This window comes from Chelonia mydas, chromosome 15 (assembly GCF_015237465.2).
Source record: "Chelonia mydas isolate rCheMyd1 chromosome 15, rCheMyd1.pri.v2, whole genome shotgun sequence".
NCBI classification, from domain to species: domain Eukaryota; kingdom Metazoa; phylum Chordata; order Testudines; family Cheloniidae; genus Chelonia; species Chelonia mydas.
In genome coordinates, this window is record NC_057856.1 from 28,227,998 (window position 1) to 28,248,563 (window position 20,566).

Below are 20,566 nucleotides of genomic sequence, written 5' to 3' on the forward strand. Positions count from 1 at the left end.
AAATCATTTTTAAACCATTTTGAATGTGTGAAGTGCCACAGGAAATGTCAAGTGTAATTATTATCACTAAATCTGAAATGATGTCCCTCAGTTGCACTTTGACATAGCCGAACTTATGCTATGCAAAATGTCCTTCTGTTTTGGACTCGCTCTAACGCCCCATCACAGCACGGTGAGCATTGCTGGCAGTCTCAGTCTTAACTTTTTGAATTTCCTTGATCATTTATTTTTGTACCTTTGAAACCAGACCCAAACACACCTCTTAGGGTGAACAACTGTGAGTCTTTAACTACAGTAGGATTCAGGGATTGTTCTGCACAAGGCCTTTCTGGCAATGCTCGGTGGCAGCGACTTAGTGTCCCATTGTGCCATAAACATGTGATTTTGTTTTGTTGGTAGAACGTCTGCACGAAGTGTGGCGTCGAGGCAACCAACAGCCGCCCTCATTCCATCTGGTTGTGCAAGATCTGCAGTGAGCAGAGAGAGGTTAGTGCAATTCTCCTGGCTGGTTTTACTTCCTCACTGCCCATGTCTGGGATTTCCTGCCGGTTAGTGGTTCCAGAATCGGTAGCGGTTTGAAGTCGGAGCTTTAACGATAGTTGTCCTTAGCATTTCTTGATATTAAGCATTCTGCCACGTGGAACATTATTTAAGGGGCTGGCTTCATGCTTGTACAATACTAATTCTGTGTAGGCTTGTCCCAAGAATCCCAGAAGGAACTGTGTTAATTAGATATAGGGCCAACTTCTTTCCCAAGCCATTAAATCATTTAAATCTCTCTCTTTTCCCCCCTCATTCTCTACCCTCACTCCACGGACAAACTCCCATTGACAGATGAACAGCTCCGAGTTAGCAGGACCCTCTCAGTAGAGATGAGGCAACTTTTTTTGATGAAAAGCAGATTGAACAAGATGTGTTTTTCCCTAAGAAAATGAACCACTTTTGCGTGTACCAATCATCTGTTCTGGAGAGGGTTTAATGGCCATCAGCCCTGTATATTGGCTTGCCCTGTGCTTTTGTACTATGGCTCACAAATTGAGAGAATAGGTTACGTGGAGACTTTCCCTTTCTGACAGGTCGCTTTCAAGCGCTGTGGATATATATGTTCTGTAGCACAGTGTCTGTTCAAAGAGAGGTGAAGTTTGGGGCCTTGGTACTTGTCACGGAGTCCAATGGGCGATACTCTGGAACTGCTCCCCACGAAGCCAGTCAGGACTCTGGGGCAGTCGCCTTTCTGTGAGCAGCCTGTCTTCAGGACACACAGCTCACCCAGCTTCCACCTTCCTGGGTCTGACCTCGGAGCATTCAGCATCCTCTGCCCCTCCGTGCGCTTCCCACAGCGAGTCCACCCAGGCGGGCTCCCGGGGAAGCCAGAGGGTCCTGCACCCCAACTTCGCAGTCAGACGTGACTCTCAGCCAGCCAGTAAAACAGAGGTTTATTAGATGACAGGAACATGGTCTAAAACAGAGCTTGCAGGTGCAGAGAACGGGACCCCTCGGCTGGGTCCATTTTGGGGGGCAGTGAGCCAGACAACCACGTCTGCACTTCACTCCATGTCCCAGCCAGCCCCAAACTGAAAGTCCCTCCAGCCCCTCCTCCTCTGGGCTTTGTTCCTTTCCCGGGCCAGGAGGTCACCTGATTCCTTTGTTCTCCAACCCTTTAGCTCTCACCTTGCAGGGCGGAAGAGCTCAGGCCATCAGTTGCCAGGAAACAGGGTGTCGGCCATTCTCTGTGTCCAGACTCCTGCACACACCTGCCCTCTAGGGCTCTGCAATGATCATACACCCTTACCCCACCCCCTAGATACTTAAGAACTTCATAGGGGAACTGCATCACCCCCACACTATTCAGAGGAAACATTAAGAACAGTCCCACTTCGTCACAGTACTCCATGCTTCTGCTGAGTCTGGAATACCAGGGCCCAACTCATGGTTGCATGGCACCTGGTGAGGTCATTTGCCCCAATGCCAAGTGGGCGTAAGGTGCTGTCATTCTGGGATGATAAGGTTCTGCACTCACTTTGCATTGGTGTATGTGATTGCACAGTAGGCAGGGCCACAGTGAATTGTGCCCAGCATGCTTGTGAGTTGGAGAGTGAGTCAAAACACTGCTGTGTGCGAAAAGCTAGAATCATCCGTTCAAGCAGGCTGGAGAGTTAATTCAAGGCTGGCTATCAAAAGGCTCCACCCACCATCGCTTTGGGTACCATGCTCATCATTTCACTAAACAAGGTGATAAGCATCAAACGAGCTCTCGAAAGCTGATCTGCCCAGCCAGAATGTAGCTATGGGGCAGCTGCTGAGAGCTGATTAACCCTTAAATGTGGGGCACATCCCACCTTGTTTAATAAAGGGATGCTCTTGTGGGCGAAGCACTGCCATTTTCAGGAGAGTGAGAACCTCCCTCTGAACCTCCCTTGTGCTCTGCCTCTTTCCCAGGTGTGGAAGCGTTCGGGCGCATGGTTCTTCAAGGGCTTGCCGAAGCAAGTGCTGCCTCGGCCAATGCCCGTCAGCAAGAACAAGCCGCCGCAAGCTCCCAGCGAACCTGCCTCCTCGGAGCCACCTGCTCAGGACCTGAAACTTCACTCCCGCACGCCGAGCCGTGGTAGGGGGTGGATTTTTGGCCTTCCATCTCCTCTCCAATCTCTCTAACGCAGCCTCAGGGGGTGGTAGGGTGGCTCATGGCAATATAGTGCAGTGTCTGGTAGTGAAAGCTTGGAAGATCCATCCCTACATGAACACGTGTTGACAGTAAAATGCCCAGTTGTTTTACTGCTAGTGTATGTTTTCTGATCAGCCTGTAGTTCGTCCTTTTCCCCCCCTGCGGGTAGCTGGGTGGCTCCATCCCCAACCCTCAAGACCCAGCTCTTGTGCCTCTTCTATCTGGAAGATCTCCAAGGCCCTGGGCAGCTTTTTAAAGGTTCTCTAACCTAAGCCACACACACGGCTGCGGTAAATACCAAAGTATGCTCTGTGCAGGGAGACAAATTCACTGAGATGATTGTAGGGAATGTGATTAATGTGAAACCTTGGTACTGCAGTAATTAAAATAAGATACCCCAACAAAACAATTTTGGCCCCTTATGGATTCAATTAAAACGATCAATGGACCCTTTAGAACGAAAGGCATGTTCATACAGTAAACCAGCAGCCTGATTGATACTCTCTAGAGTAAGCCTTGGATTTTGATTTTGTTCTGGAGGGAAAGGAGAGCAATTCCCTCCACCCTCTTCTTCAAAAGCTTCTGCTAACTTAATCACACACATCTAATCAGCCCGGAGGACCTCTGCTAAATTCCAGCGTGGAGTGAAATAGGGAAGGGAACCTCGATCCTGAGTTCAAATCCTGCTCAGTAAAACCTCATGGAGAAGAACTGCTAAAATTCTTCCAGTAGGCGACCTCCATTTGGTGGAATTTCCTGGAGCTCCAGGATCACATAACTGTCCGTTCGTTGAAGATTGAGTCTGAGGCATCCTACTTTAAGTTTATTGCTCAAGTGGTTAAGACAAGGCTTCATTGTCTTCCATGCCCAGTTCAGATCCTAGCCACATTCGGAAAGCCCTGCAAACTTGCCTGTGTGTCCCAGCTTTTCTGTACCCATTGGCTCAGCTTCTTCTACCTATTCCCCTCCTCCCTTTAAAGTCACGATGCTGAGGGTACTGTAGGATATTCACCCCCTGTGAGTGGAAATTGCTTTTGCCTTAATATAAGCCATACATCCCAGTTCCAGGATGATGAACACTCACCTATGTTCAAGCTAATGACTGCACTGCTGCCCCAGCTTTTGGCTAGGAGGGCAGCACTACAGCTCATTGCGGATCTCCTCCTCTTTTCATCTTGGTACGAGGGTTCGCTCCATTCATTGACTGCTCTTTGTTTGTGCTGCCCAGGGCAAGCTGAGGCCGGGGCCTCTGCCGAACAGGACTCTTACGGTAAGAGCGCTGGCTTTCAAACCTCTACCCGGCTGCTATCTCATTAGCGCGTTTGCTGAATGTTCCTGCCTGCTAATGCTCAGGGACATGCAGCAGCCAGGTTTCTTCTCCCACCCCTCCGTAATCCATCAGCAGGGCCCGTAAGTGCATGAAAGCTTTTGATTACATTTAATTTCCTCTTTAGTTTTTTCTTTGTAATTTATAAACAGGTGTGTGGGTGGGTGGGTGGGTGGCATGGGATACCTTCAGAGAACACTTCCCATGTGATGGAAAAGGCTCATTCACCCAGAGAGGTGACCAGTGTCACCCTGCTGAGCGATGATGCCCACGGCATCTGGCTCAGAGGTGCTCGCCTCTTGTTTCCCACGTTCCTCTTATGTGCTTCCGCTCTTCCATTCTGAAGAACGTCTTCTGGAAACCTACCCTTCCCTGGAGCAAGAATTCAGAGCTCTTGCTAGCTAGTTTAATCTTCCCTCTCTTCTTCTGACACCCCCCCAATGACTCAGTCATTTGTGGTGGGACTTGAAGTCACCTGGGGACCATAGCAAAACAATGCTATTCATGAGATTGTGTAAATATCGGCTTGAAAACCTGCTGCCAGGTGACGGTTGGGAGCCGTGTACTGCCCCTGCAGACCAAAGTGCAACAGGAGTGTTTCTGTTTATTTCAGTGGGAGTTGGCTTGTGCTGCATGTGAGTTTGTGTTGGGAACTTCTTAGGATTCGATCCAAAGCTATGGTTAGATGTGGGTCCGCTGCAAAATTCAGGTCCAAATTTCAAGCTCCCAAAGTCAGGGGATGTTTGGAGTTCAGGTTATTGGATTGGTCCCATCTCGGATTTAAGGGGTTTTGAACCCGGAAAGGACCCCTATGATCACTGAGCCTGACCTCCTGCATAACACAAGTCATAATAGAATCGCCATTGTTTTCTTGTCATTAATCAATTACAAATATTAAGTCCTTTCTGCTGTGGTTATTTTTATCCAGGGGTTCCAGCTAGCACTGTAATGTAGTTATGGGAAGCCTGTCACATAACAGGGTATTTTTATACCGACACCACCCATTTCACAGGAATTTAGTTATTTTGGGGCACTCCCACCTCCTGTCCATTTCTCAGTTGAAATGTTGTAATTGAAAGAGCCGAACTACATCTGTAGGTGGTGTTTCCTGACGTGGATTCACATGCTGCTCACTATATTTTCAGGTTATTTAATTTGAGTCACGCAACCCCTCCTCCAAAACCCTTTATGTAAGAGAAACTTTAGAGAGAGATAGCTGTCGATTACACATTGTGAAAGAGACTGAGACCGCAACCCTAGAATGGCAACTTCTACTCCTGATGTGGGTTCCCTCTATTGCCTTGGAGTTCCCTATATTGCCAATATAACCTACACTAGCACAGAGTGGGAAAATGGCCCCTTCTAGTGCCTGGTCCACAAAGAGGATAAGAGTTTACTACAGCTTCCAGCTAGAAGAGCTACTCTTTTAGCTTAAGCTGTAGAGGCGCATGCAGTTAGCACTGAAAGTCCTGGCTTCTCACCAAACCTGGGTGGTGAGTTAGCCTTAAATTTCTCATTGTGGTGAAGGAGGATGCTAATGTTTAACTGTTCCAGTGGGGCAGGTATTAATACATAAAAGAATGTAAAGCACTTTGAAAGTGAAGTGTGCTCTACAAGTGCTAGGTGGTATTATTCAGGGGGCAGCATTGTTACTCACATCTATCCTTTCAATTGGTCATAGTCATTTCCTTAACACCTTTCCTGGCAGGGAGGTCCAAGATTTTTACCCTGACTTTTAACCCTGCCCTATATCAGGCAGCCCCTTGCTTCTGGGCAGAGGTGGGATGAAACCTGTCATTGATCCTGGATTGAGGACCTCTTACCTGGCCTGGGGAGAGCAAGGGTCACCGTGTGCTGCATTCTCGCCGTACTCCTGTGCGTGGCTGCTGGGGAGCGAGTGGTGGTGCTTGGTCCCAAGCTCAATTCTCTTGCCTGGCTGTGAGCTGGCATCACCAGGCCGGCCTGTTTATTTGGAATCGTAGCCCCATGGTTAAAATCTGAATCACAGTGTAAATCCCATAGAATTACCTGACACCCACATTTAATGCCAGGCATGTGCCTTGGGATTGAGGCTGTCGGAATAACGATTAGCCTGCTGGTTACTTTGTCTTCAGAGCAGCAGAGGGTCACTGATCAGTATGGCTCTTGCAGACTGAGGTCTGGCCAGCAGTACAAAAGCATAACTCCCAGCCTTGTGTCGCTGCAAACATTCACCTTTTCCATTTCCTTTCAGGTGGCCCTGAGGAGAAGAGGGGAATGGGCAGGAAACCAGGTTTGTTTCTAAGCTATGGATGCCTTTCCCCCCTTCCTTAATAAAGGATTTCCTCCCTCAATTTATTCCAGAGCCAGAATTTGCTGGGGCAGATGCCCAGATGCCTTCAATAGCTTGGAAGTTTTGATTATTAGTTAGCGAAGCCATGTTTAATTTCCAAGTGCGTAATACTGTGACAAAGCTATGGCTACCTAGGACTTTACAACTATCCCTCTGGAGCACACAGTGGCCACTCAGAATTCCACAGTGATAGCAGAATAGAGCTCAGACTCCAACACCACAGGTCCTGCTACATGCACTAAAGGAGAATCTCCATTTGCCATTAGCAATATAGGGCTTATGACCTACACTTGAGCAATTCTGTTTCCATCCAGTAGAGGGCAGCAGTACATATACACATTAGCCTGTTGATTTGCAGGGAATTGCAGTTTGTTTTGGGGTTTTGTGACTGTTTTAATCAAAGTCTGTTTTTGTTTGTGTTTAGTCAAATCCCGGGACCCCAGCCATGATTCTGAACGTGGCTATAGTTCAGAAGAAGAGAATCCTGCTGCCTACAGGGGAAGAAAGGGGATGAGACAAAGGCCAGAAGCAGGTAAAGATTTGCTAGCTTGGCTGAGAGCAGTGACTAATGCAGGGAGGATCGGGATTCTGTACAATGAATCTGCTGGCTCTTGATGGGGCAGAGAACGCCCTCTGGCGGCTGTGACCTGTCCCATTGGCAATACGCCTTCCGGTGCCTCAGTCCAAGCCTGAACGGGAATTCAGGTGCTGAATGCATTTAAGTTTCTCTGAATGGAAAGCAGAGAGAGACCAGCTGCCCCCTCCCCCAGCTTTCACTCAGGAAATCTGGCAAGGCAACATCCTGAGCAACATCACAGCTTTACATGCACTCTCCACTCCCAGCACTGACGCATGCTGTTGACTCTTGGGGGTTGATTTGGCTCAGGAAAAGCTTGGGCCTGGATGTAAGCAGGTGCACTTGCTTAGGAGTCTCACCTGTTTATGCCAGGGCTCAATCTTTCCTGTCCTGATTATCACAGGTAACGAGCACCTGCTGCTCCCACTGACATCAGACGGTGGTGGGGGTTCGAGGCCCAAATGAAAACCAGGCCATTAGTCTCTTCTCCATGCTGAGCAAAACTCACCTCTATTCGGCCGGCTAGCGCAGCACTCGTGCACCGCTCAAGTCCCCCCAGCCTCTGATTTTTGGTTGCCTTGACACCCAAAACTGGAGGCAGCCAAAATCCGAGGCTGAGGGGAACGCCTAGGCCTTTTGCTGGGACCTCTGCCCAGGGGTGGATTTCACCCACTGAGAGCAGATCCCACTGTGGGTGGGGAGGGGTTCCTGAGCATGCAGCTGGTTTAATCAACACACTAGCTCAACACACCATGCCTCAAAATCTTTCCTATGTACAATGGCTGGGGACAGCCGCTGTTTAAATATGGCTGCCGCTTATGCATTTCTGCATGCAATGTAGGCAGGGTCTTAAACAACCTTTAAACCATTAGCCCTACTGCGTGTGGCCATTTATCACTATTTAACCAGGCCGCTCCTGGTAATCAGTGCCCTCTTAGTGTGCCAATGACTTTCCCAAGGCTGCCTTTTGTATATATCCCTGCTGTTCTGCAGAGACAAGGCTCCTGGTGTGAGAGGCACGTTTTTTCCCCACATTAACTCTCTCTACACTTACGTAGCCGCCCCTGACCTGTTGCTATACACACTCTCCTGGTGTGTGGAGACCCTGAGAATTCATCCAAGGGTAAAGATACCATTTATGTCATAAGAAAGATTTATACCTGGCATCTTCAGCACAAGCCAGGTAAGTGCTGAGACTTTTTGCATTCCAGCCAGGGGTTGCAATTTATCAACAAGAGGAGATCAGAATCACTAGCCAACGTGGCTGTAATTTATCTATTCAAACCGCCGGCGCCAGATGAATGTAAATAAAGACAAAGACCGCGATTGTGGTTGTCTCTGAAAGGGAAGGTGATAGAATATTACACCGCCTTCTAGGGCACAGTAAGGCTGTAATTTCATTAGTGGGCACGAGAAGTTACCATAAAGGGAGGTCTCCAGCATGGGTTTCAACTTAGCCCTATGGCCCCTGCATGCTGAGCCCGACCTCCCAAAGGCATTTTCCTCTCTGTCTCTCCAGCATCCACTCCTACAGGCCTCCCCCGAGCAGCTGAGCTGAGGGTAAGCCATTGCTAAGTAGGACTCGTTAGTGTCCCCGTCTGGCATAAGATACCCCGAATGATGCAAAATACCCACTCGTACATACCCCTCCTTAGAACACGCACTGGGCTTGGTCACGCGTTCTTACATGTATTTCATCCCAATGCATTGCTGTCAAACAATGTATTTTGTGCATTTATGCCTGTGATTGTAGTTTGGTGCAAACAGCTGACATGCCAGATTCACAGCTGGCATAAGCAGGAGCAACTCGGTTGATTGAGCTCCTGCTTCCCCCAGCTGGCACAAAGAGTAAATCTAACTGCATGCTAAGGAGCAGGACAGCGGCCCTTAGCTAGTGATGACAGGCTTCACTTGAGGTAGCAATAAGCATAGCTAGAATCTGCTGAGAAGTTGTTTCTTTTCAGATCTGCCTAACAAAATGGTTCGATTGGAGACACACGGTGAAGCCATCTGCTTGGATCTATTGAATGAATCCAGCTGGTCTCAGACATTTCAAGCCGTTGAGTTTTCACCCTACTGTGAGACAGAATGAGTTCTGTGTCATTTTGCTCTTCAAAAGCGTGCTCTCCACCAGCCACCTTCGCTCTGGCTGTTGCTAACAGCTGCCTGTTTTCTTGGTTTCAGAGGAGCAGCCGTGTTAGTTTGTATTCGCAAAAAGAAAAGGAGGAGTTGTGGCACCTTAGAGACTAACAAATTTATTAGAGCATAAGCTTTCGTGAGCTACCAATGAAGTGAGCTGTAGTTCACGAAAGCTTATGCTCTAATAAATTTGTTAGTCTCTAAGGAGACACAAGTCCTCCTTTTCTGTTTTCTTGGCTGGCTTTGGTGGCTTGATTGATCAGATTTGTGTGATTTTTAAGAAACCCCTATCATCTAGCTAGGGATAGCTGGTTATTGTAAGCGGGCCATTGTATATTGCCCTCTGGCCGAATCCTTCACTCCCATTGTCCTACTCTAGGTGGCTAATGCTAGCACATTTCTTCTCCTTCTCCCTCCCCCTCAGTTTCCTTCTCTGCTCTTTCCCGTCTCTCCCTCCCTTGCTGTGACATGTGCTTGTGGCAGAGGCAGTGATAAAGCTGGAAGTTGCCCTTCCACAAAGCAACGTTAACTTCATAAACACGATAGTTATGGGCAATAAAAAATCCCCAGATCTGGCGACGTTCCCAGAGTTCCATGTGGGGTGATTTGCGATACATGGAAATGGGATGGATTTATAATTCTGATTGAGAAAAGCCAACCTCCCCGTTGCTGTTGTTGCTGTACTTTCAGGCAGTGAACCAACGGCTGCTGCTTCTGGCCGGGGAAGCTACCCACCTCCTAGCCGCAAACCGTCTGAGGTCAGAATGGCTCCAAGTGGCAGCGAGTTTGCTGGCAGGGTTGCTGAGAACTGGGAGTACGCAGTGGAAAGTGAAGTCAACAGAAGCCCTGGAAGTGAGAGAAAGCAATGAAAAGTCTACTGGGGGCTGGGTGGGGGAGGGTGGAAGGGGGGGAGTGGGTTCCTGGTCCTGCCTGCAGGCTATAGCGTTGTGTAGGATAGTGTGCGATCAGTGTCAGTCTGGAAAGAGCCAGCCTGGAATGAAGTTGGGTAAGTTGTGCCTCTCTGCCTTATAGCAAACTGCCTGCTTTGTCCAGACTGACCCTCCAGAGCTTCCCCCAGCAGACAAGCAGTACCCCTTCCCCCTCCCCTTAAAGTGATAGCAAGCAACACAAGCCTCAATATACCACACTTAGCAGACTGAATGCTGCTGCAGACCAAATAAATCTGGCTTTGAGTGGGGCTGGGTTTCTGGACAAGTCCAGGACCAACACTCCCTTCAGCTTCAGGAGGCTTGAAGCCCAGAGCCCGATCAGGCTCATCAGATTTGAATGACGAGACCAGCCTGTGTCCCTCCCTCCCTCCCCCAAGAGGAGCTCTGGTCCCAGTCACTGATGCTGGGCAGACACAGACTTACTCTTTCTTATTTCCTCCCTTGACGCTGACACTATTTCCCTTCTTCACTTTCCCAGCGTAAGGGAGAACGGGGATCATGCCACAAACCGTTACCAGGGCTACTCAGCTGAATTTGCTCTGGCCGTGCCAGTGCCCCCTGCTGGGTTTTGCTACCCAGGAATGTTCGTGGGAGTGAGATTGAGTGGCACAAATAATCACCAAAAGCTACGTTCAGAACTGACCATGCAGCAAGTGAATCTGCTTGCACAGAGCTGTGCTCACGTAGGAGGGGACTGCACACTCACCTCCTCCTTGAAGAGAAATAGCACCATTGTTTGCCTGGGTCTGTCTGAGCTGCTCCCTTTAAGCACAAGCAGAGGAGAAATCCTGCTGTCATTATTTACGCCAGACTCCCACAGAATTCCTAGTGGGCTGGATTTTTTTAATGTATCCTCAGTACTTAACCTTGAGGTAGATCAAAATTCTACAGATGGGGAAACTGAGGTACAAAGGTCGGGGGCTTGCAGTTAGTCTGTGAGCCAGCTTTAGCAGCCAAAGAATCCTGGGACCCAGTCCTTCTGTTAGGCCACCATGCTGAATACGTGTCAGACTCTCTTGCCTTTCTCATGCTGGGGTGTGTGTGTGTTTAATATAAATGATATATGTATAGTGTGTGTGTGTGTGAGAATTTGCAAAGTGCTTTGAGATCCCCAGGTAGAAGGTGCTATGTACATGGCATCTTAGTTGTTATAAAACTAGATTAAATGCAAAATAATTGTTACCTTTGGAGAATTCAGACCGTTTCCCAAACATGTCTCCTCTTCCAAGGTGAGGCGGACAGGTGCCGAATGAGCCCAGCCATAACACACTGATGCTGCACATACTCTCCGTGCGGTAATTTCAAAGCTTCATTGATGAAGGCCACTGCCTTGATTCTGCTCAGTGTCACTTGTTCCATGAAAATTTAATGGGCCCCAAGCTCTTGTAAATTGTTCTGATAAAAACTGATGACTGACAGCTTATGCCAGAGCTTGTCGAGGACAGAATTCTCCCTAGGGGGCGTTGTAGGTTGACAGGCAACTTCAGAGACGGCCTTTCAGCAGGGAGCTGAGCTGGTAAATTTATGTTGTGAGCTAAACACCACTGGAAAAAATCCAAGTTCTCTTTAATTCCTTGGATATAAAAGGAATACTTAATAGCCAACTGCTGGAGATACTAATCATGTAATTCCCTTGCCTGGTGCCAGATGGAGTCTGTGCTTTCAATTTCATGTTCCTGTGAATAACAGAGGTAGAGTGGACTGAATATTAAGGGTGTATATCAGCCTGCGGGTCATGCAGGAGCCCTCAGAGCACTTTCACAGTTTATCTCATCAACCGTAATCTCTGTTGGGCAGTACAGCCTGGCAGTAGTTCTGTTGTTTAATCCAGTCCATATGTATGGGCAGTGGAGATTGCTGCAGTAGTTCCTATTATCTTAGCGTTACTTGCAGAGAATCAGTGTAATCTGTCTATCAGCAGAGTTCATTGTCCTACGCACTGGGCTAACCTGGTGCAGTAGGTTGGAAGGACTGCATCAGGAAACTTTATAAAGATTTTCCCCAGTGCACCCAGGCCGTGAGAGCTGGGTGAATACAGCATAAAATCTCCTGTGAATAAGGTTTGCTGCTGAATTCAGCTCAGCCGTGCTTTAAACAAGTGCTTAAATCCTTCCCTAGTCAGGAAAGCAATGGGGCTTAAGCATGTGCTTAAAGTTAAACATAAGCTTAAATGCTTTCCTGAATAGGGATGCTTTCCCGACACACTCATCCAATCAGGGAGAAGAAACAATACCATGTGACTCACATCATTCCCACTCAGCACAGATTGAATGGTGAATCTTTGTTGAGGATTTTTTGCTCTAGTCTCTACCCAGGTTAAAAATTAGGGAAAAAAGGATTGTTTGGGGGAAAAAAATAAAGAATGAATTTGAGTTAGTTGCAACCTCAAACACAGGAACCACCGGGCTGGATCAGACCCAGGATCCACCTAGTCCAGTACATTGTCCCTGATAGTGGCCAGCACCAGATAAAGGTGGAAGTGTGGCTTTCTCTTTCTGTGCCCTATTGAAATAATTTTCAATGTGCGTACGTATTGATAGGGGCACTAGACGTGGTCTGAAGTGAATGGGTTGTGGGCTTGATCTTGCCAGGTGCTGAATTCCCTTCACCCCGCAGCAGCTTTCAGGATTAGGTCCTAGGGCTGTTTTTCCACCAGGCCATTGCTCAAAAGGAGCGGCAGCAGCCTGCCATTGTATTCCAGTTTAGGGGGTTTAGGTTCTTCTCTCTCTGTGACAAAAGAGGAGCATCTGTTTTATCACATCCTGTAAGGTCATAACTCCGGCTGTGCAGCAGACAAGGAACCTTATTCTATTGACTATAAATATAACTTCCCAGAGGCCATGCTGATCTGGCTTTGCTTGATCAGCCTCTGCCGGTACCGGTCATTGAAAAACTTTGCTTCACCTTCTTGGTGCTTGCGTGCTTGCCAGTCAGTGGTGTGGATGCTTGGCAGCTCTTATGCTCTGATCCCTGTGGGAACTGCTGCAAACCTTCACCTCTTCCTGCACTCCTTACACCTGGCTGCTGGAGAGGGGCAAGAGGTCAGCTTGTACCCAGAAGTTACCTGACCCACAGAAATGAAGGGGTAGGTGATTGAGACCAGTTCTGAGACCTATCAGGCTCTGGGATCAATGGAAGCTTTCATAGTAGTGGGTGTTTGAGACTTTATAACTTGTAACAAGGCTCTTAATCAGTTTCTGTTCTCCACTCCATGCTACACACACACACACACATGCTACACACACATGCTACACACACACACACACACACACACACACACGTCTCCTCCTTATTTCATTTCTTCTAAATAGAGCTCAGCCAGTTTCTCTCCCCTCTGAGTGAAATCTCTTGTTTCCTGCCTTCTGGATGGCGTCTGGCTGCAGCAACGCCTCTCCCCTGCGCTCTGCAGCCCTCCTGTGAACAGTGTGATTTTCCTGCGTCAGATAGGTATCAAGAGGCTTTAATTACCTCAGCCTCTCTCATCTCAGATGTCTCCGGCTAGGCCTGCAGCCAGACCGCGAGTTCCATGACTGGCAGGACTGAAAGGCCCTGGAGTGGGCCTAGTTCTGCTGTGTCATGGTTAAGGCTACGATTTTGTCACAGAGGTCGTGGAAGTCACAGAATCCGTAACTTCCAGAGACCTCTGTGACTTCAGCTCATGGCCGCTGGGGAACTGTGGGGTACCAGGGAACTCTGAGCCACCTCAGGCATCTGGGGGACCCTGCAGCTTCTGGCCACTGCGGGCAGCGGGGCCCCTGGGAGCTCCAAACCGCCGGGGGCAGCAGGGTCTCTGGGAGCTGCCACAGGCAGGGCTCCCGGCGGGTGGGGGTGGCCCCCTCAGCTCCCAGCAGCAGTCCCTCTGAGCCACGGGCAGTGGGGGAACCCCGCAGCTCTGAGCTGGGGCCCCCCGTGGGAGGTGTGGGAACCCTGCAGCTCCCCATTTTGTCATGCATATTTTTAGTAAAAGTCCCGGATAGGGCTTCTGTGAATCTTTCTTTATTGCCCTTGACCTGTTCCGGGACTTTTTTACTAAAACTACGTGTGACAAAATCTTCGCCTTAGTCACGGTGGCGGGGGCAACACCTGGAGCTGTGCACAGGACAGGCTGTTAGAATATGTGGCTCCATTGGCCAAAGCCCTCTTCTTTCCTTTAAGGGGGGAAAACAGTGATGTGCACAGCTGTGGAGACTTGTGCAGTCAGTGGGGTGCAGTGGTGACCAGAGAGCATCTATCAGTGCTCCTGGCTGTGTGAGATCGGGAGTAGACTGCCTCCACCCAACCCCCACAGAACATCCCTGCTCAAAGTCCCTTTACTTTGGCGTTTGGTGGGTGGTGGTTCGTGGTTCTGCCCTTCATGAATAGCTTAATCCTGCCTCTGTCAATCCCTATGGGAATAAACTCCACACTATTCCTTGGCCACAAAGCCCATTTCCTTCACCATATTCTCCCGTCAATCTCTCCTTGTTGCCCAGCGTTTTTGGAAACAAGAAGCACAAAATGGAGTGAGCCGTTTCGCTGGGTGGATAAATGGATGTTAAGTGCATGCAGTACGTTGGCTCATTTCACTGTATGTAGCAATAGGATATCACAATAAAGGCACGCTTCCGGAGCACAGCTGGTTTAAAAAGAACTGCGTATGGAACTAGCATTGAAACAGCAGCAGTAAGGAATGAGTGAAATCAACTGTGAGTTATTGACACAGGTGAAGAATATCAGAGAGGAAACGGGAAAATAGCAGCATCTAATAACAATAAAAGTGGGCTCTTATATGGCGCTTTGCACTGGTAGAACTCCAGGTGCGTTACAAAGGAGGTCCGCATCATTATCCCTATTTTACAGATGGGAAAACTGAGGCACAGAGGTGACGTGACTTGCTCAAGCTCACCCAGCAGGCCAGTGGTGGAGCCAAATTGCTTCACTCCTAGCGCTCTATCCATGGGACCACACTTCCCCTGTAATGTCGTTAGGTAGCACTGCCTTTCATCTGGCTGTTGGAGACCAGAAATCTCCGTTTTAACCCTGTCTTGGCCACGCCATCATCGGGTTATTCTCCTAACATTCCCCACTGTTGCTAGCTCTGGTGGAAGTGCTGGTATGGACTGGGCTCTGGGGGCTACCGGCACGTTTGATCATAGTGTCACTAAGCCTGTTCTGAACTGGCCCACACTAGTCTGCTCCCCTTTGCTGCCACCAATAGGACTGCAATGGTAGTAGCAAAGATGGGAAATCTGGGGAAAATGAATCTACTATAAACAGTCGACACTGTAAATGGGCACCCACAGGCCAGCCACTGAGTTGCTCTGTGCCTCATCGTCCCCGTCAGTAGTACTGGTCCAGCTTTGCAGTGCACTTTACTCCTCCCATCTGAGCATCTCAGTCTGTTGGCAGCTACTCTTGCTATACAGAAAGTGTCGGGAGACTCTGGTACTAGGTGACTGACTGGTCACTATGGCCCAGTTTTTCAGAACTATTTGATTTCAGTGGCAGGTAGGGGTGTAAACACCTTTCAGATCTGGGCCTGTGTGTGCAAATACATCCCCAGCTCGGTAAGCGGGGACCCTGTTTTAGGAAACTTTGAGGTGGGCTTTGAATTGAATTCTCGTGTACTCCCCCTGGATATATCCGAGCAGGAGATGGCCTTTGTGCTAATGCAATTTGTTGCGATGGTGGCAGTTTAGGAGAGGGGTGGGTTGTCTTCCCTCTCTGAAAATAAACGGGTTGAGCCAGGCACTCAGCTGGTGTCAATCAGTGGTGCTCCACTGATGATTAGTGGAGTCATGCTGACATGAGTAGCAATAGACAACACCACACACCAAATCCAGTGATTTTTCTCATGCCACTCGCTGATGTGCATGTTTCTGTCTCTTACCGAACAGCTGTCATGGCTCTGAAGTAGCCTTTGTCTACAGATTCTAAATGCCCCGTTTCGCCTCTAATCTTCTCTCCTCCTTGTAGGTGTAAAACGTGCCAATTCTGTTCAAGCTGCCAGGCCTCCTCCGGTGACTAGTCAGAGCTCTGCTGCTCAACCAGGTACACGTTCTGCTTTTACGTATTCTGGGTCTATTTGTGCCATGGAGGTGCTGGCCTGCAGTGGGATGGTGCAGAATGGCTTCCCGGGGTGCAGGACTGTGCTTTGAAGACACTACTGATCACTGGGGTAGATCAGGGTTATCCCCCCAGTTACACACACGCACAGAGGTGTCATGGCTTTTCAAGTATCTCACCATGAACCAGTGCTGGAGCCCAAACCGTGACATGGGAGCCAAGACTCCTGGGTCACTGCTCTAACAACTCGCTGTTCCCACAGGGATGGCTTGGTACAGGCTTGTTTCCTGGGCCTGTGCCAAGAGGTGGAAGAGGTTGCATGCCCCATTCTCTCACTGCTGCTTGATCAATGGTAAAAATGATTCTGTTCCCAAGGACCGACGGGGGTGGGTGGGGGAGAAGGGGGTTCTAATCGCCTGCCCTTGAGCGGCCATTGGCTTTGCTGCCTGGTACAGGATAACAAGATAACTGTTTTATACCACAGCTCCTCCAGTGGGTGGCAGACAAGAGCCCGGGCCCGCTGGGAGATATCCAGAAAGACAAGGTAAAGAATCTCAGTGGGTCCCCATCCACTGTAACGCACTGTCTTGGGATCACATGGTTTCCTGCTCTGAGAGAGGTTGCCGTCCTTATGTCAAAATGCTTCAAAAGGGTGACAAAGCAGGTGACAGAGTTAATGGAAAACACGGAGATTTTTGGAATGAAAATATCATTCAGAGCAGAATGAATCCAGACTATTGCACCTAAACTGTCTCTTCTGCAGCTTGCTCTTCTGGTCTCTGGTATTTAACAAACACCATTTCAGATGTTTCCATATTGTAAATGGCCTGTTCTCTGCATCAGGGCAAGAAATTCTTCTAGCCTAGTGACCTGTTGGTGTGGTTACTGGTGAGCCCATAAAGATAAATGGCTTAGAAAAGGTGGATTAACGGTGGCATTAGGAGCAGATTGCTCTCCCTCTTTGTTTAGTCTGTGTGCCTCACTGCTGCCTCTCTCTGTGTGGCTCCCATTTCTTTCATTCTTCACCATAATGATGGATTGAATGGCTAAGTCTCTGCCAATGTTAATTGACAGGCCAGGTCAGGGGACTCGCTTTCTGAGCAATTTTGCAGGTTATGATTTATTTAAAGCTTTGCTTTTCCTCTTAGAAGGCCAAATTCTGCTTTCATTTACCCTGGTGTAAATCTGGAGTGACTACTGATGTCGATGGGGTAACCTGATTTGCACCTGAGGAACTGAGAATAGAATTTTGCCCGTGTAGTATTAAAAATAAAATAAATGCTCAAATTAAAATGAATGTCGTCTTTCACTTCCCTTCCTGGAGAAACAAGCTGTGCCACATTTGAATTTCAGGATGTTAATTATAAGCATTCAGTTCCATCTCCTCTATTAATTCACATTAACAAGGTGCTGCCGTATTCCCCTCAGGCTTTCATTCCAAGATCTGAGAGTAAAAGTGGGTTAGCTATCTGTTTCCGAGCTTTCAGATTTTCCTTGACTGAGTCCATTATATTTGGGGAATTCTGACTCAGCAAAAGGTTGGGTTGAAATGTAGCACCCCCACCACTTACGGCTTAACCCCACGGCAAAGGAAACTGAGAAGCCCATTATGTAGAGATCACCTGATAAAAAAGCAAAACCCCTCGCAAGTGCATTATGCAGAAGTATAAAGGACCCCAGTTACGGCTTCCATGGAGCACAATGGGGTAAGAAATAATCCAGGATGAAGTTCATTTGTCGCTCACCATGGATTTCCTCCCTTCTTAATTTACGAGCTGAATCAGCTGTAAGCCAAGCAGCCATCTTGACCGATCGCCATGGCCATGCTCATGCCCCTTTGTTTTATTCGGTCCTTATGGCACTTCCATCCTTTCGGTATCTGAGCACCGAAGTGCCTGGGGCAGATTAGAAGCCAGGTCACTTGACTCTCAGGCCTGTACTCTAGGCAGTAGACCATGCTACCTCCTTTTTGAGTTTGCTTTCAGCAGGAGATATGTTTCCCCCAAGCCTCCATGTGAGTAAAACACAACGTAAAGCTCACCCACTTGGGTATTGGCACCACAAGCATGGGTATAGTATACATAAGGCACAGAAGTCGAGCAGAGTTTTCCCCAAACTCCTTAGCACATCACGGGTTCCCCCTTCTGCCTAGCAATTTAAGGGGGAAAGTATCGGTATAAACAAGGGGCAATCCCATAGAATGTGGAACGTCAGATTTGCTTATGCAAATAAGAACATAGGAGTGGGCATGCTGGATCAGACCAATGGTCCATCTTCTGTTGGTGGCCAGTGCCAGATGCTTCAGAGGGAGTGAACAGAACAGGGCAATTCTGAGCTGCTGGCAGTTGGTGGTTTAGGGATACCTGGAGCATAGAGTTGTGTCCCTGACCCTCTTGGCTAAGAGCCATTGATGGACCTATCCTCAATGAACTTACACAGATCAAATCATTACAACAAGCAATAGGTTCGAAGTGGCAGCAGAACCGCTGCTAGATCTGTGTCACCGTCGCCATAGAAAGGATTCCAGTTCATCTCATGTCTCAGACACACCAAAACCAAGCTACTGGTGTCGTTTTCAAACCCGTGGGTACCCAGACTGGCAGTAGGTGGCAGAGCCTTTCTTGGCGGGTGAATCCGTATAGGGCAACAAACTTAAAAATGATTAAATGCTTTTTAGCATAATAAGGCCATGAGAAGATCCCTCCCTTTTATGATGGAGTCCATGGAATAAGCTTGAGATGCACTTGCCTAGTAAGTAGGAGAAGCAGAGGGAAGAGGAATTTAAAATTGATAACAAGATCCAATGGCTAGAAGTTGAAGCTAGACAAATTTCAGACAGCAAGTAAAGCGTAAATGTAAGTGAGGGTCATTAATTGTTGGATCAGCTTACCCGGTATTGTGGTGGATTCTCCATCACTGGCAAGTTTTAAATCAAGATTGGATGTTTTTCTGAAAGATCTGCTCTAGCTCAAACAGGAATTATTTTGGGGCAGTTCTCTGGCCTGTTATCCGGGAAATCAGACTAGAAGATGACCGGGGTCCCCTCTGGTCTTAGAATCTCTGAATCTATGAAAATCAAGTAGGATCACGAACTGTGCAGCTTCAAATCCCAGGTGCCTAAAACTGGCCTAGCTGAACTTTCAGACATGAATAACGTTCATCTCCAGTGCTGCCCCCCATCTCATCGGGATCTGTATGTTGAAAGCCTGTTTTCTTTTGCACAGTGAGCCAGTCAACCGGCCCTCCCCAGACAGACCCGGCCTATTCAGCAGCAGCACCCAGGGATGAGAGAGGAGGTGGTGGAGGTTACTCGATGCCTGCAGCCAGAGAGGAGAGGGCTATGCGCCAGCCTGCCCCATATATGCAAGCCGCCGCCCCACCTGCGCCCACTGCACCTGCACGTCCGCTCCCGCCGCCTCAGGACGACGAAGAGGATGAGGCCAACAGCTATGATTCTGATGAAGCAAGTAAGTAGCCTTGTGTCGTACTGTCCAGCTCCGATACAGATGGGTTGTTTTGAGCCACGTAAGAAAAGTAACAAATCTTGGGCCAGATCCTGAATATCTGAGGACCTGCTTTTCCCTCTGGCTTCAGCGGCGCTCAGTCCCTCTTGAACGTCGCCCCTTATTCAGAGGGTCAGTGGAGGTGGCTCAGAGGGCTGCGTCGTGGGAATGTGACTATAAATTTGAGGTCAGCAGGTCCCTGCAAAGTGCACCTTGTGCGAAACTGTTCTATTTTTTATGTCGCCTTATACTCCCGTTTTATATTTGGCAAAAAACGGGAACGCTGTCCTTTTTAAGTGACTGCAGCTTTGATCCTCTGAGGCTCATGTCATGTTCCTGGCATCCACTAAGTGCTTTTAATACTTGATAAATAAGTAATCAGGGAGGGAATTGTGCTATTTTGTGACTCCATTTCTCTCTGACTGAAAATAACAAACCATCTCCAAAAATTCAGCGTTCGAGTTGAATAATTCATCCTGTTAGGAAGGAGCCCAAGGGTCTAAGTGGCAACTTCATGCAACTTGGTTTTAAACTTTGAAAAAGGGGAAAGTCAAAAAATTGAACTGCTAATGTAGAGCCCCGTTAAAGGCACAGTATTTGCAGAGGCTGAGAGGAGAATCTGGCTCTGACCTAGAGCTAGATCCTGTAAACTTTCCCCATGGGGCACGCCCATTGATTTCGACATGGCTTGCAGGATCAGAGCCCAGATTTTTAAAGGTATGTAGGCACCTAAGTCTATGGCCCCAGGACCTTAGTTTATTTTACTCTCTCTAATATATGCCATTCTGTAGCATGTGTGTAAATGCACATGTCCACATGCGTACGCATATGAGAAGACATTCAGGTGAAGCCTCTATTTTTCTTTAGCTGCAGGAAATGCCAATAGACAGATCCATCTGAATAAAGGAGAGATCCTTGTGGTTTCAGTACTTCTGCACAAAGATTCTCCCCCCCCCCCCCGCCGCCCATCCTAATTCATGAGCTTACTGGCCATAAGAGTGAAGATCAGGAACTCCAAGAAGGCATCACTT

The 20,566-nt window shown here is 48.3% G+C and overlaps 1 protein-coding gene across 30 annotated transcripts in view; it reads left to right on the plus strand.

Annotated features, from left to right (window-relative positions):
- RPH3A (rabphilin 3A) overlaps nt 1-20,566 on the plus strand; it is a 109,231-nt gene that overhangs the window by 65,412 nt on the left and 23,253 nt on the right. For 26 of the 30 annotated variants that reach the window (XM_043529504.1, XM_043529503.1, XM_037878900.2 and 23 more), the window contains 9 exons: nt 400-486; nt 2,440-2,605; nt 3,891-3,932; nt 6,223-6,261; nt 6,746-6,853; nt 9,728-9,889; nt 15,943-16,017; nt 16,517-16,576; nt 19,257-19,499. In XM_043529504.1, coding sequence (XP_043385439.1) covers nt 400-486; nt 2,440-2,605; nt 3,891-3,932; nt 6,223-6,261; nt 6,746-6,853; nt 9,728-9,889; nt 15,943-16,017; nt 16,517-16,576; nt 19,257-19,499 — 982 coding nt within the window. The remainder of the gene's footprint in view (nt 1-399; nt 487-2,439; nt 2,606-3,890; nt 3,933-6,222; nt 6,262-6,745; nt 6,854-9,727; nt 9,890-15,942; nt 16,018-16,516; nt 16,577-19,256; nt 19,500-20,566) is intronic. The other 4 variants (XM_043529506.1, XM_043529505.1, XM_043529516.1 and 1 more) reach the window with 1 other exon arrangement.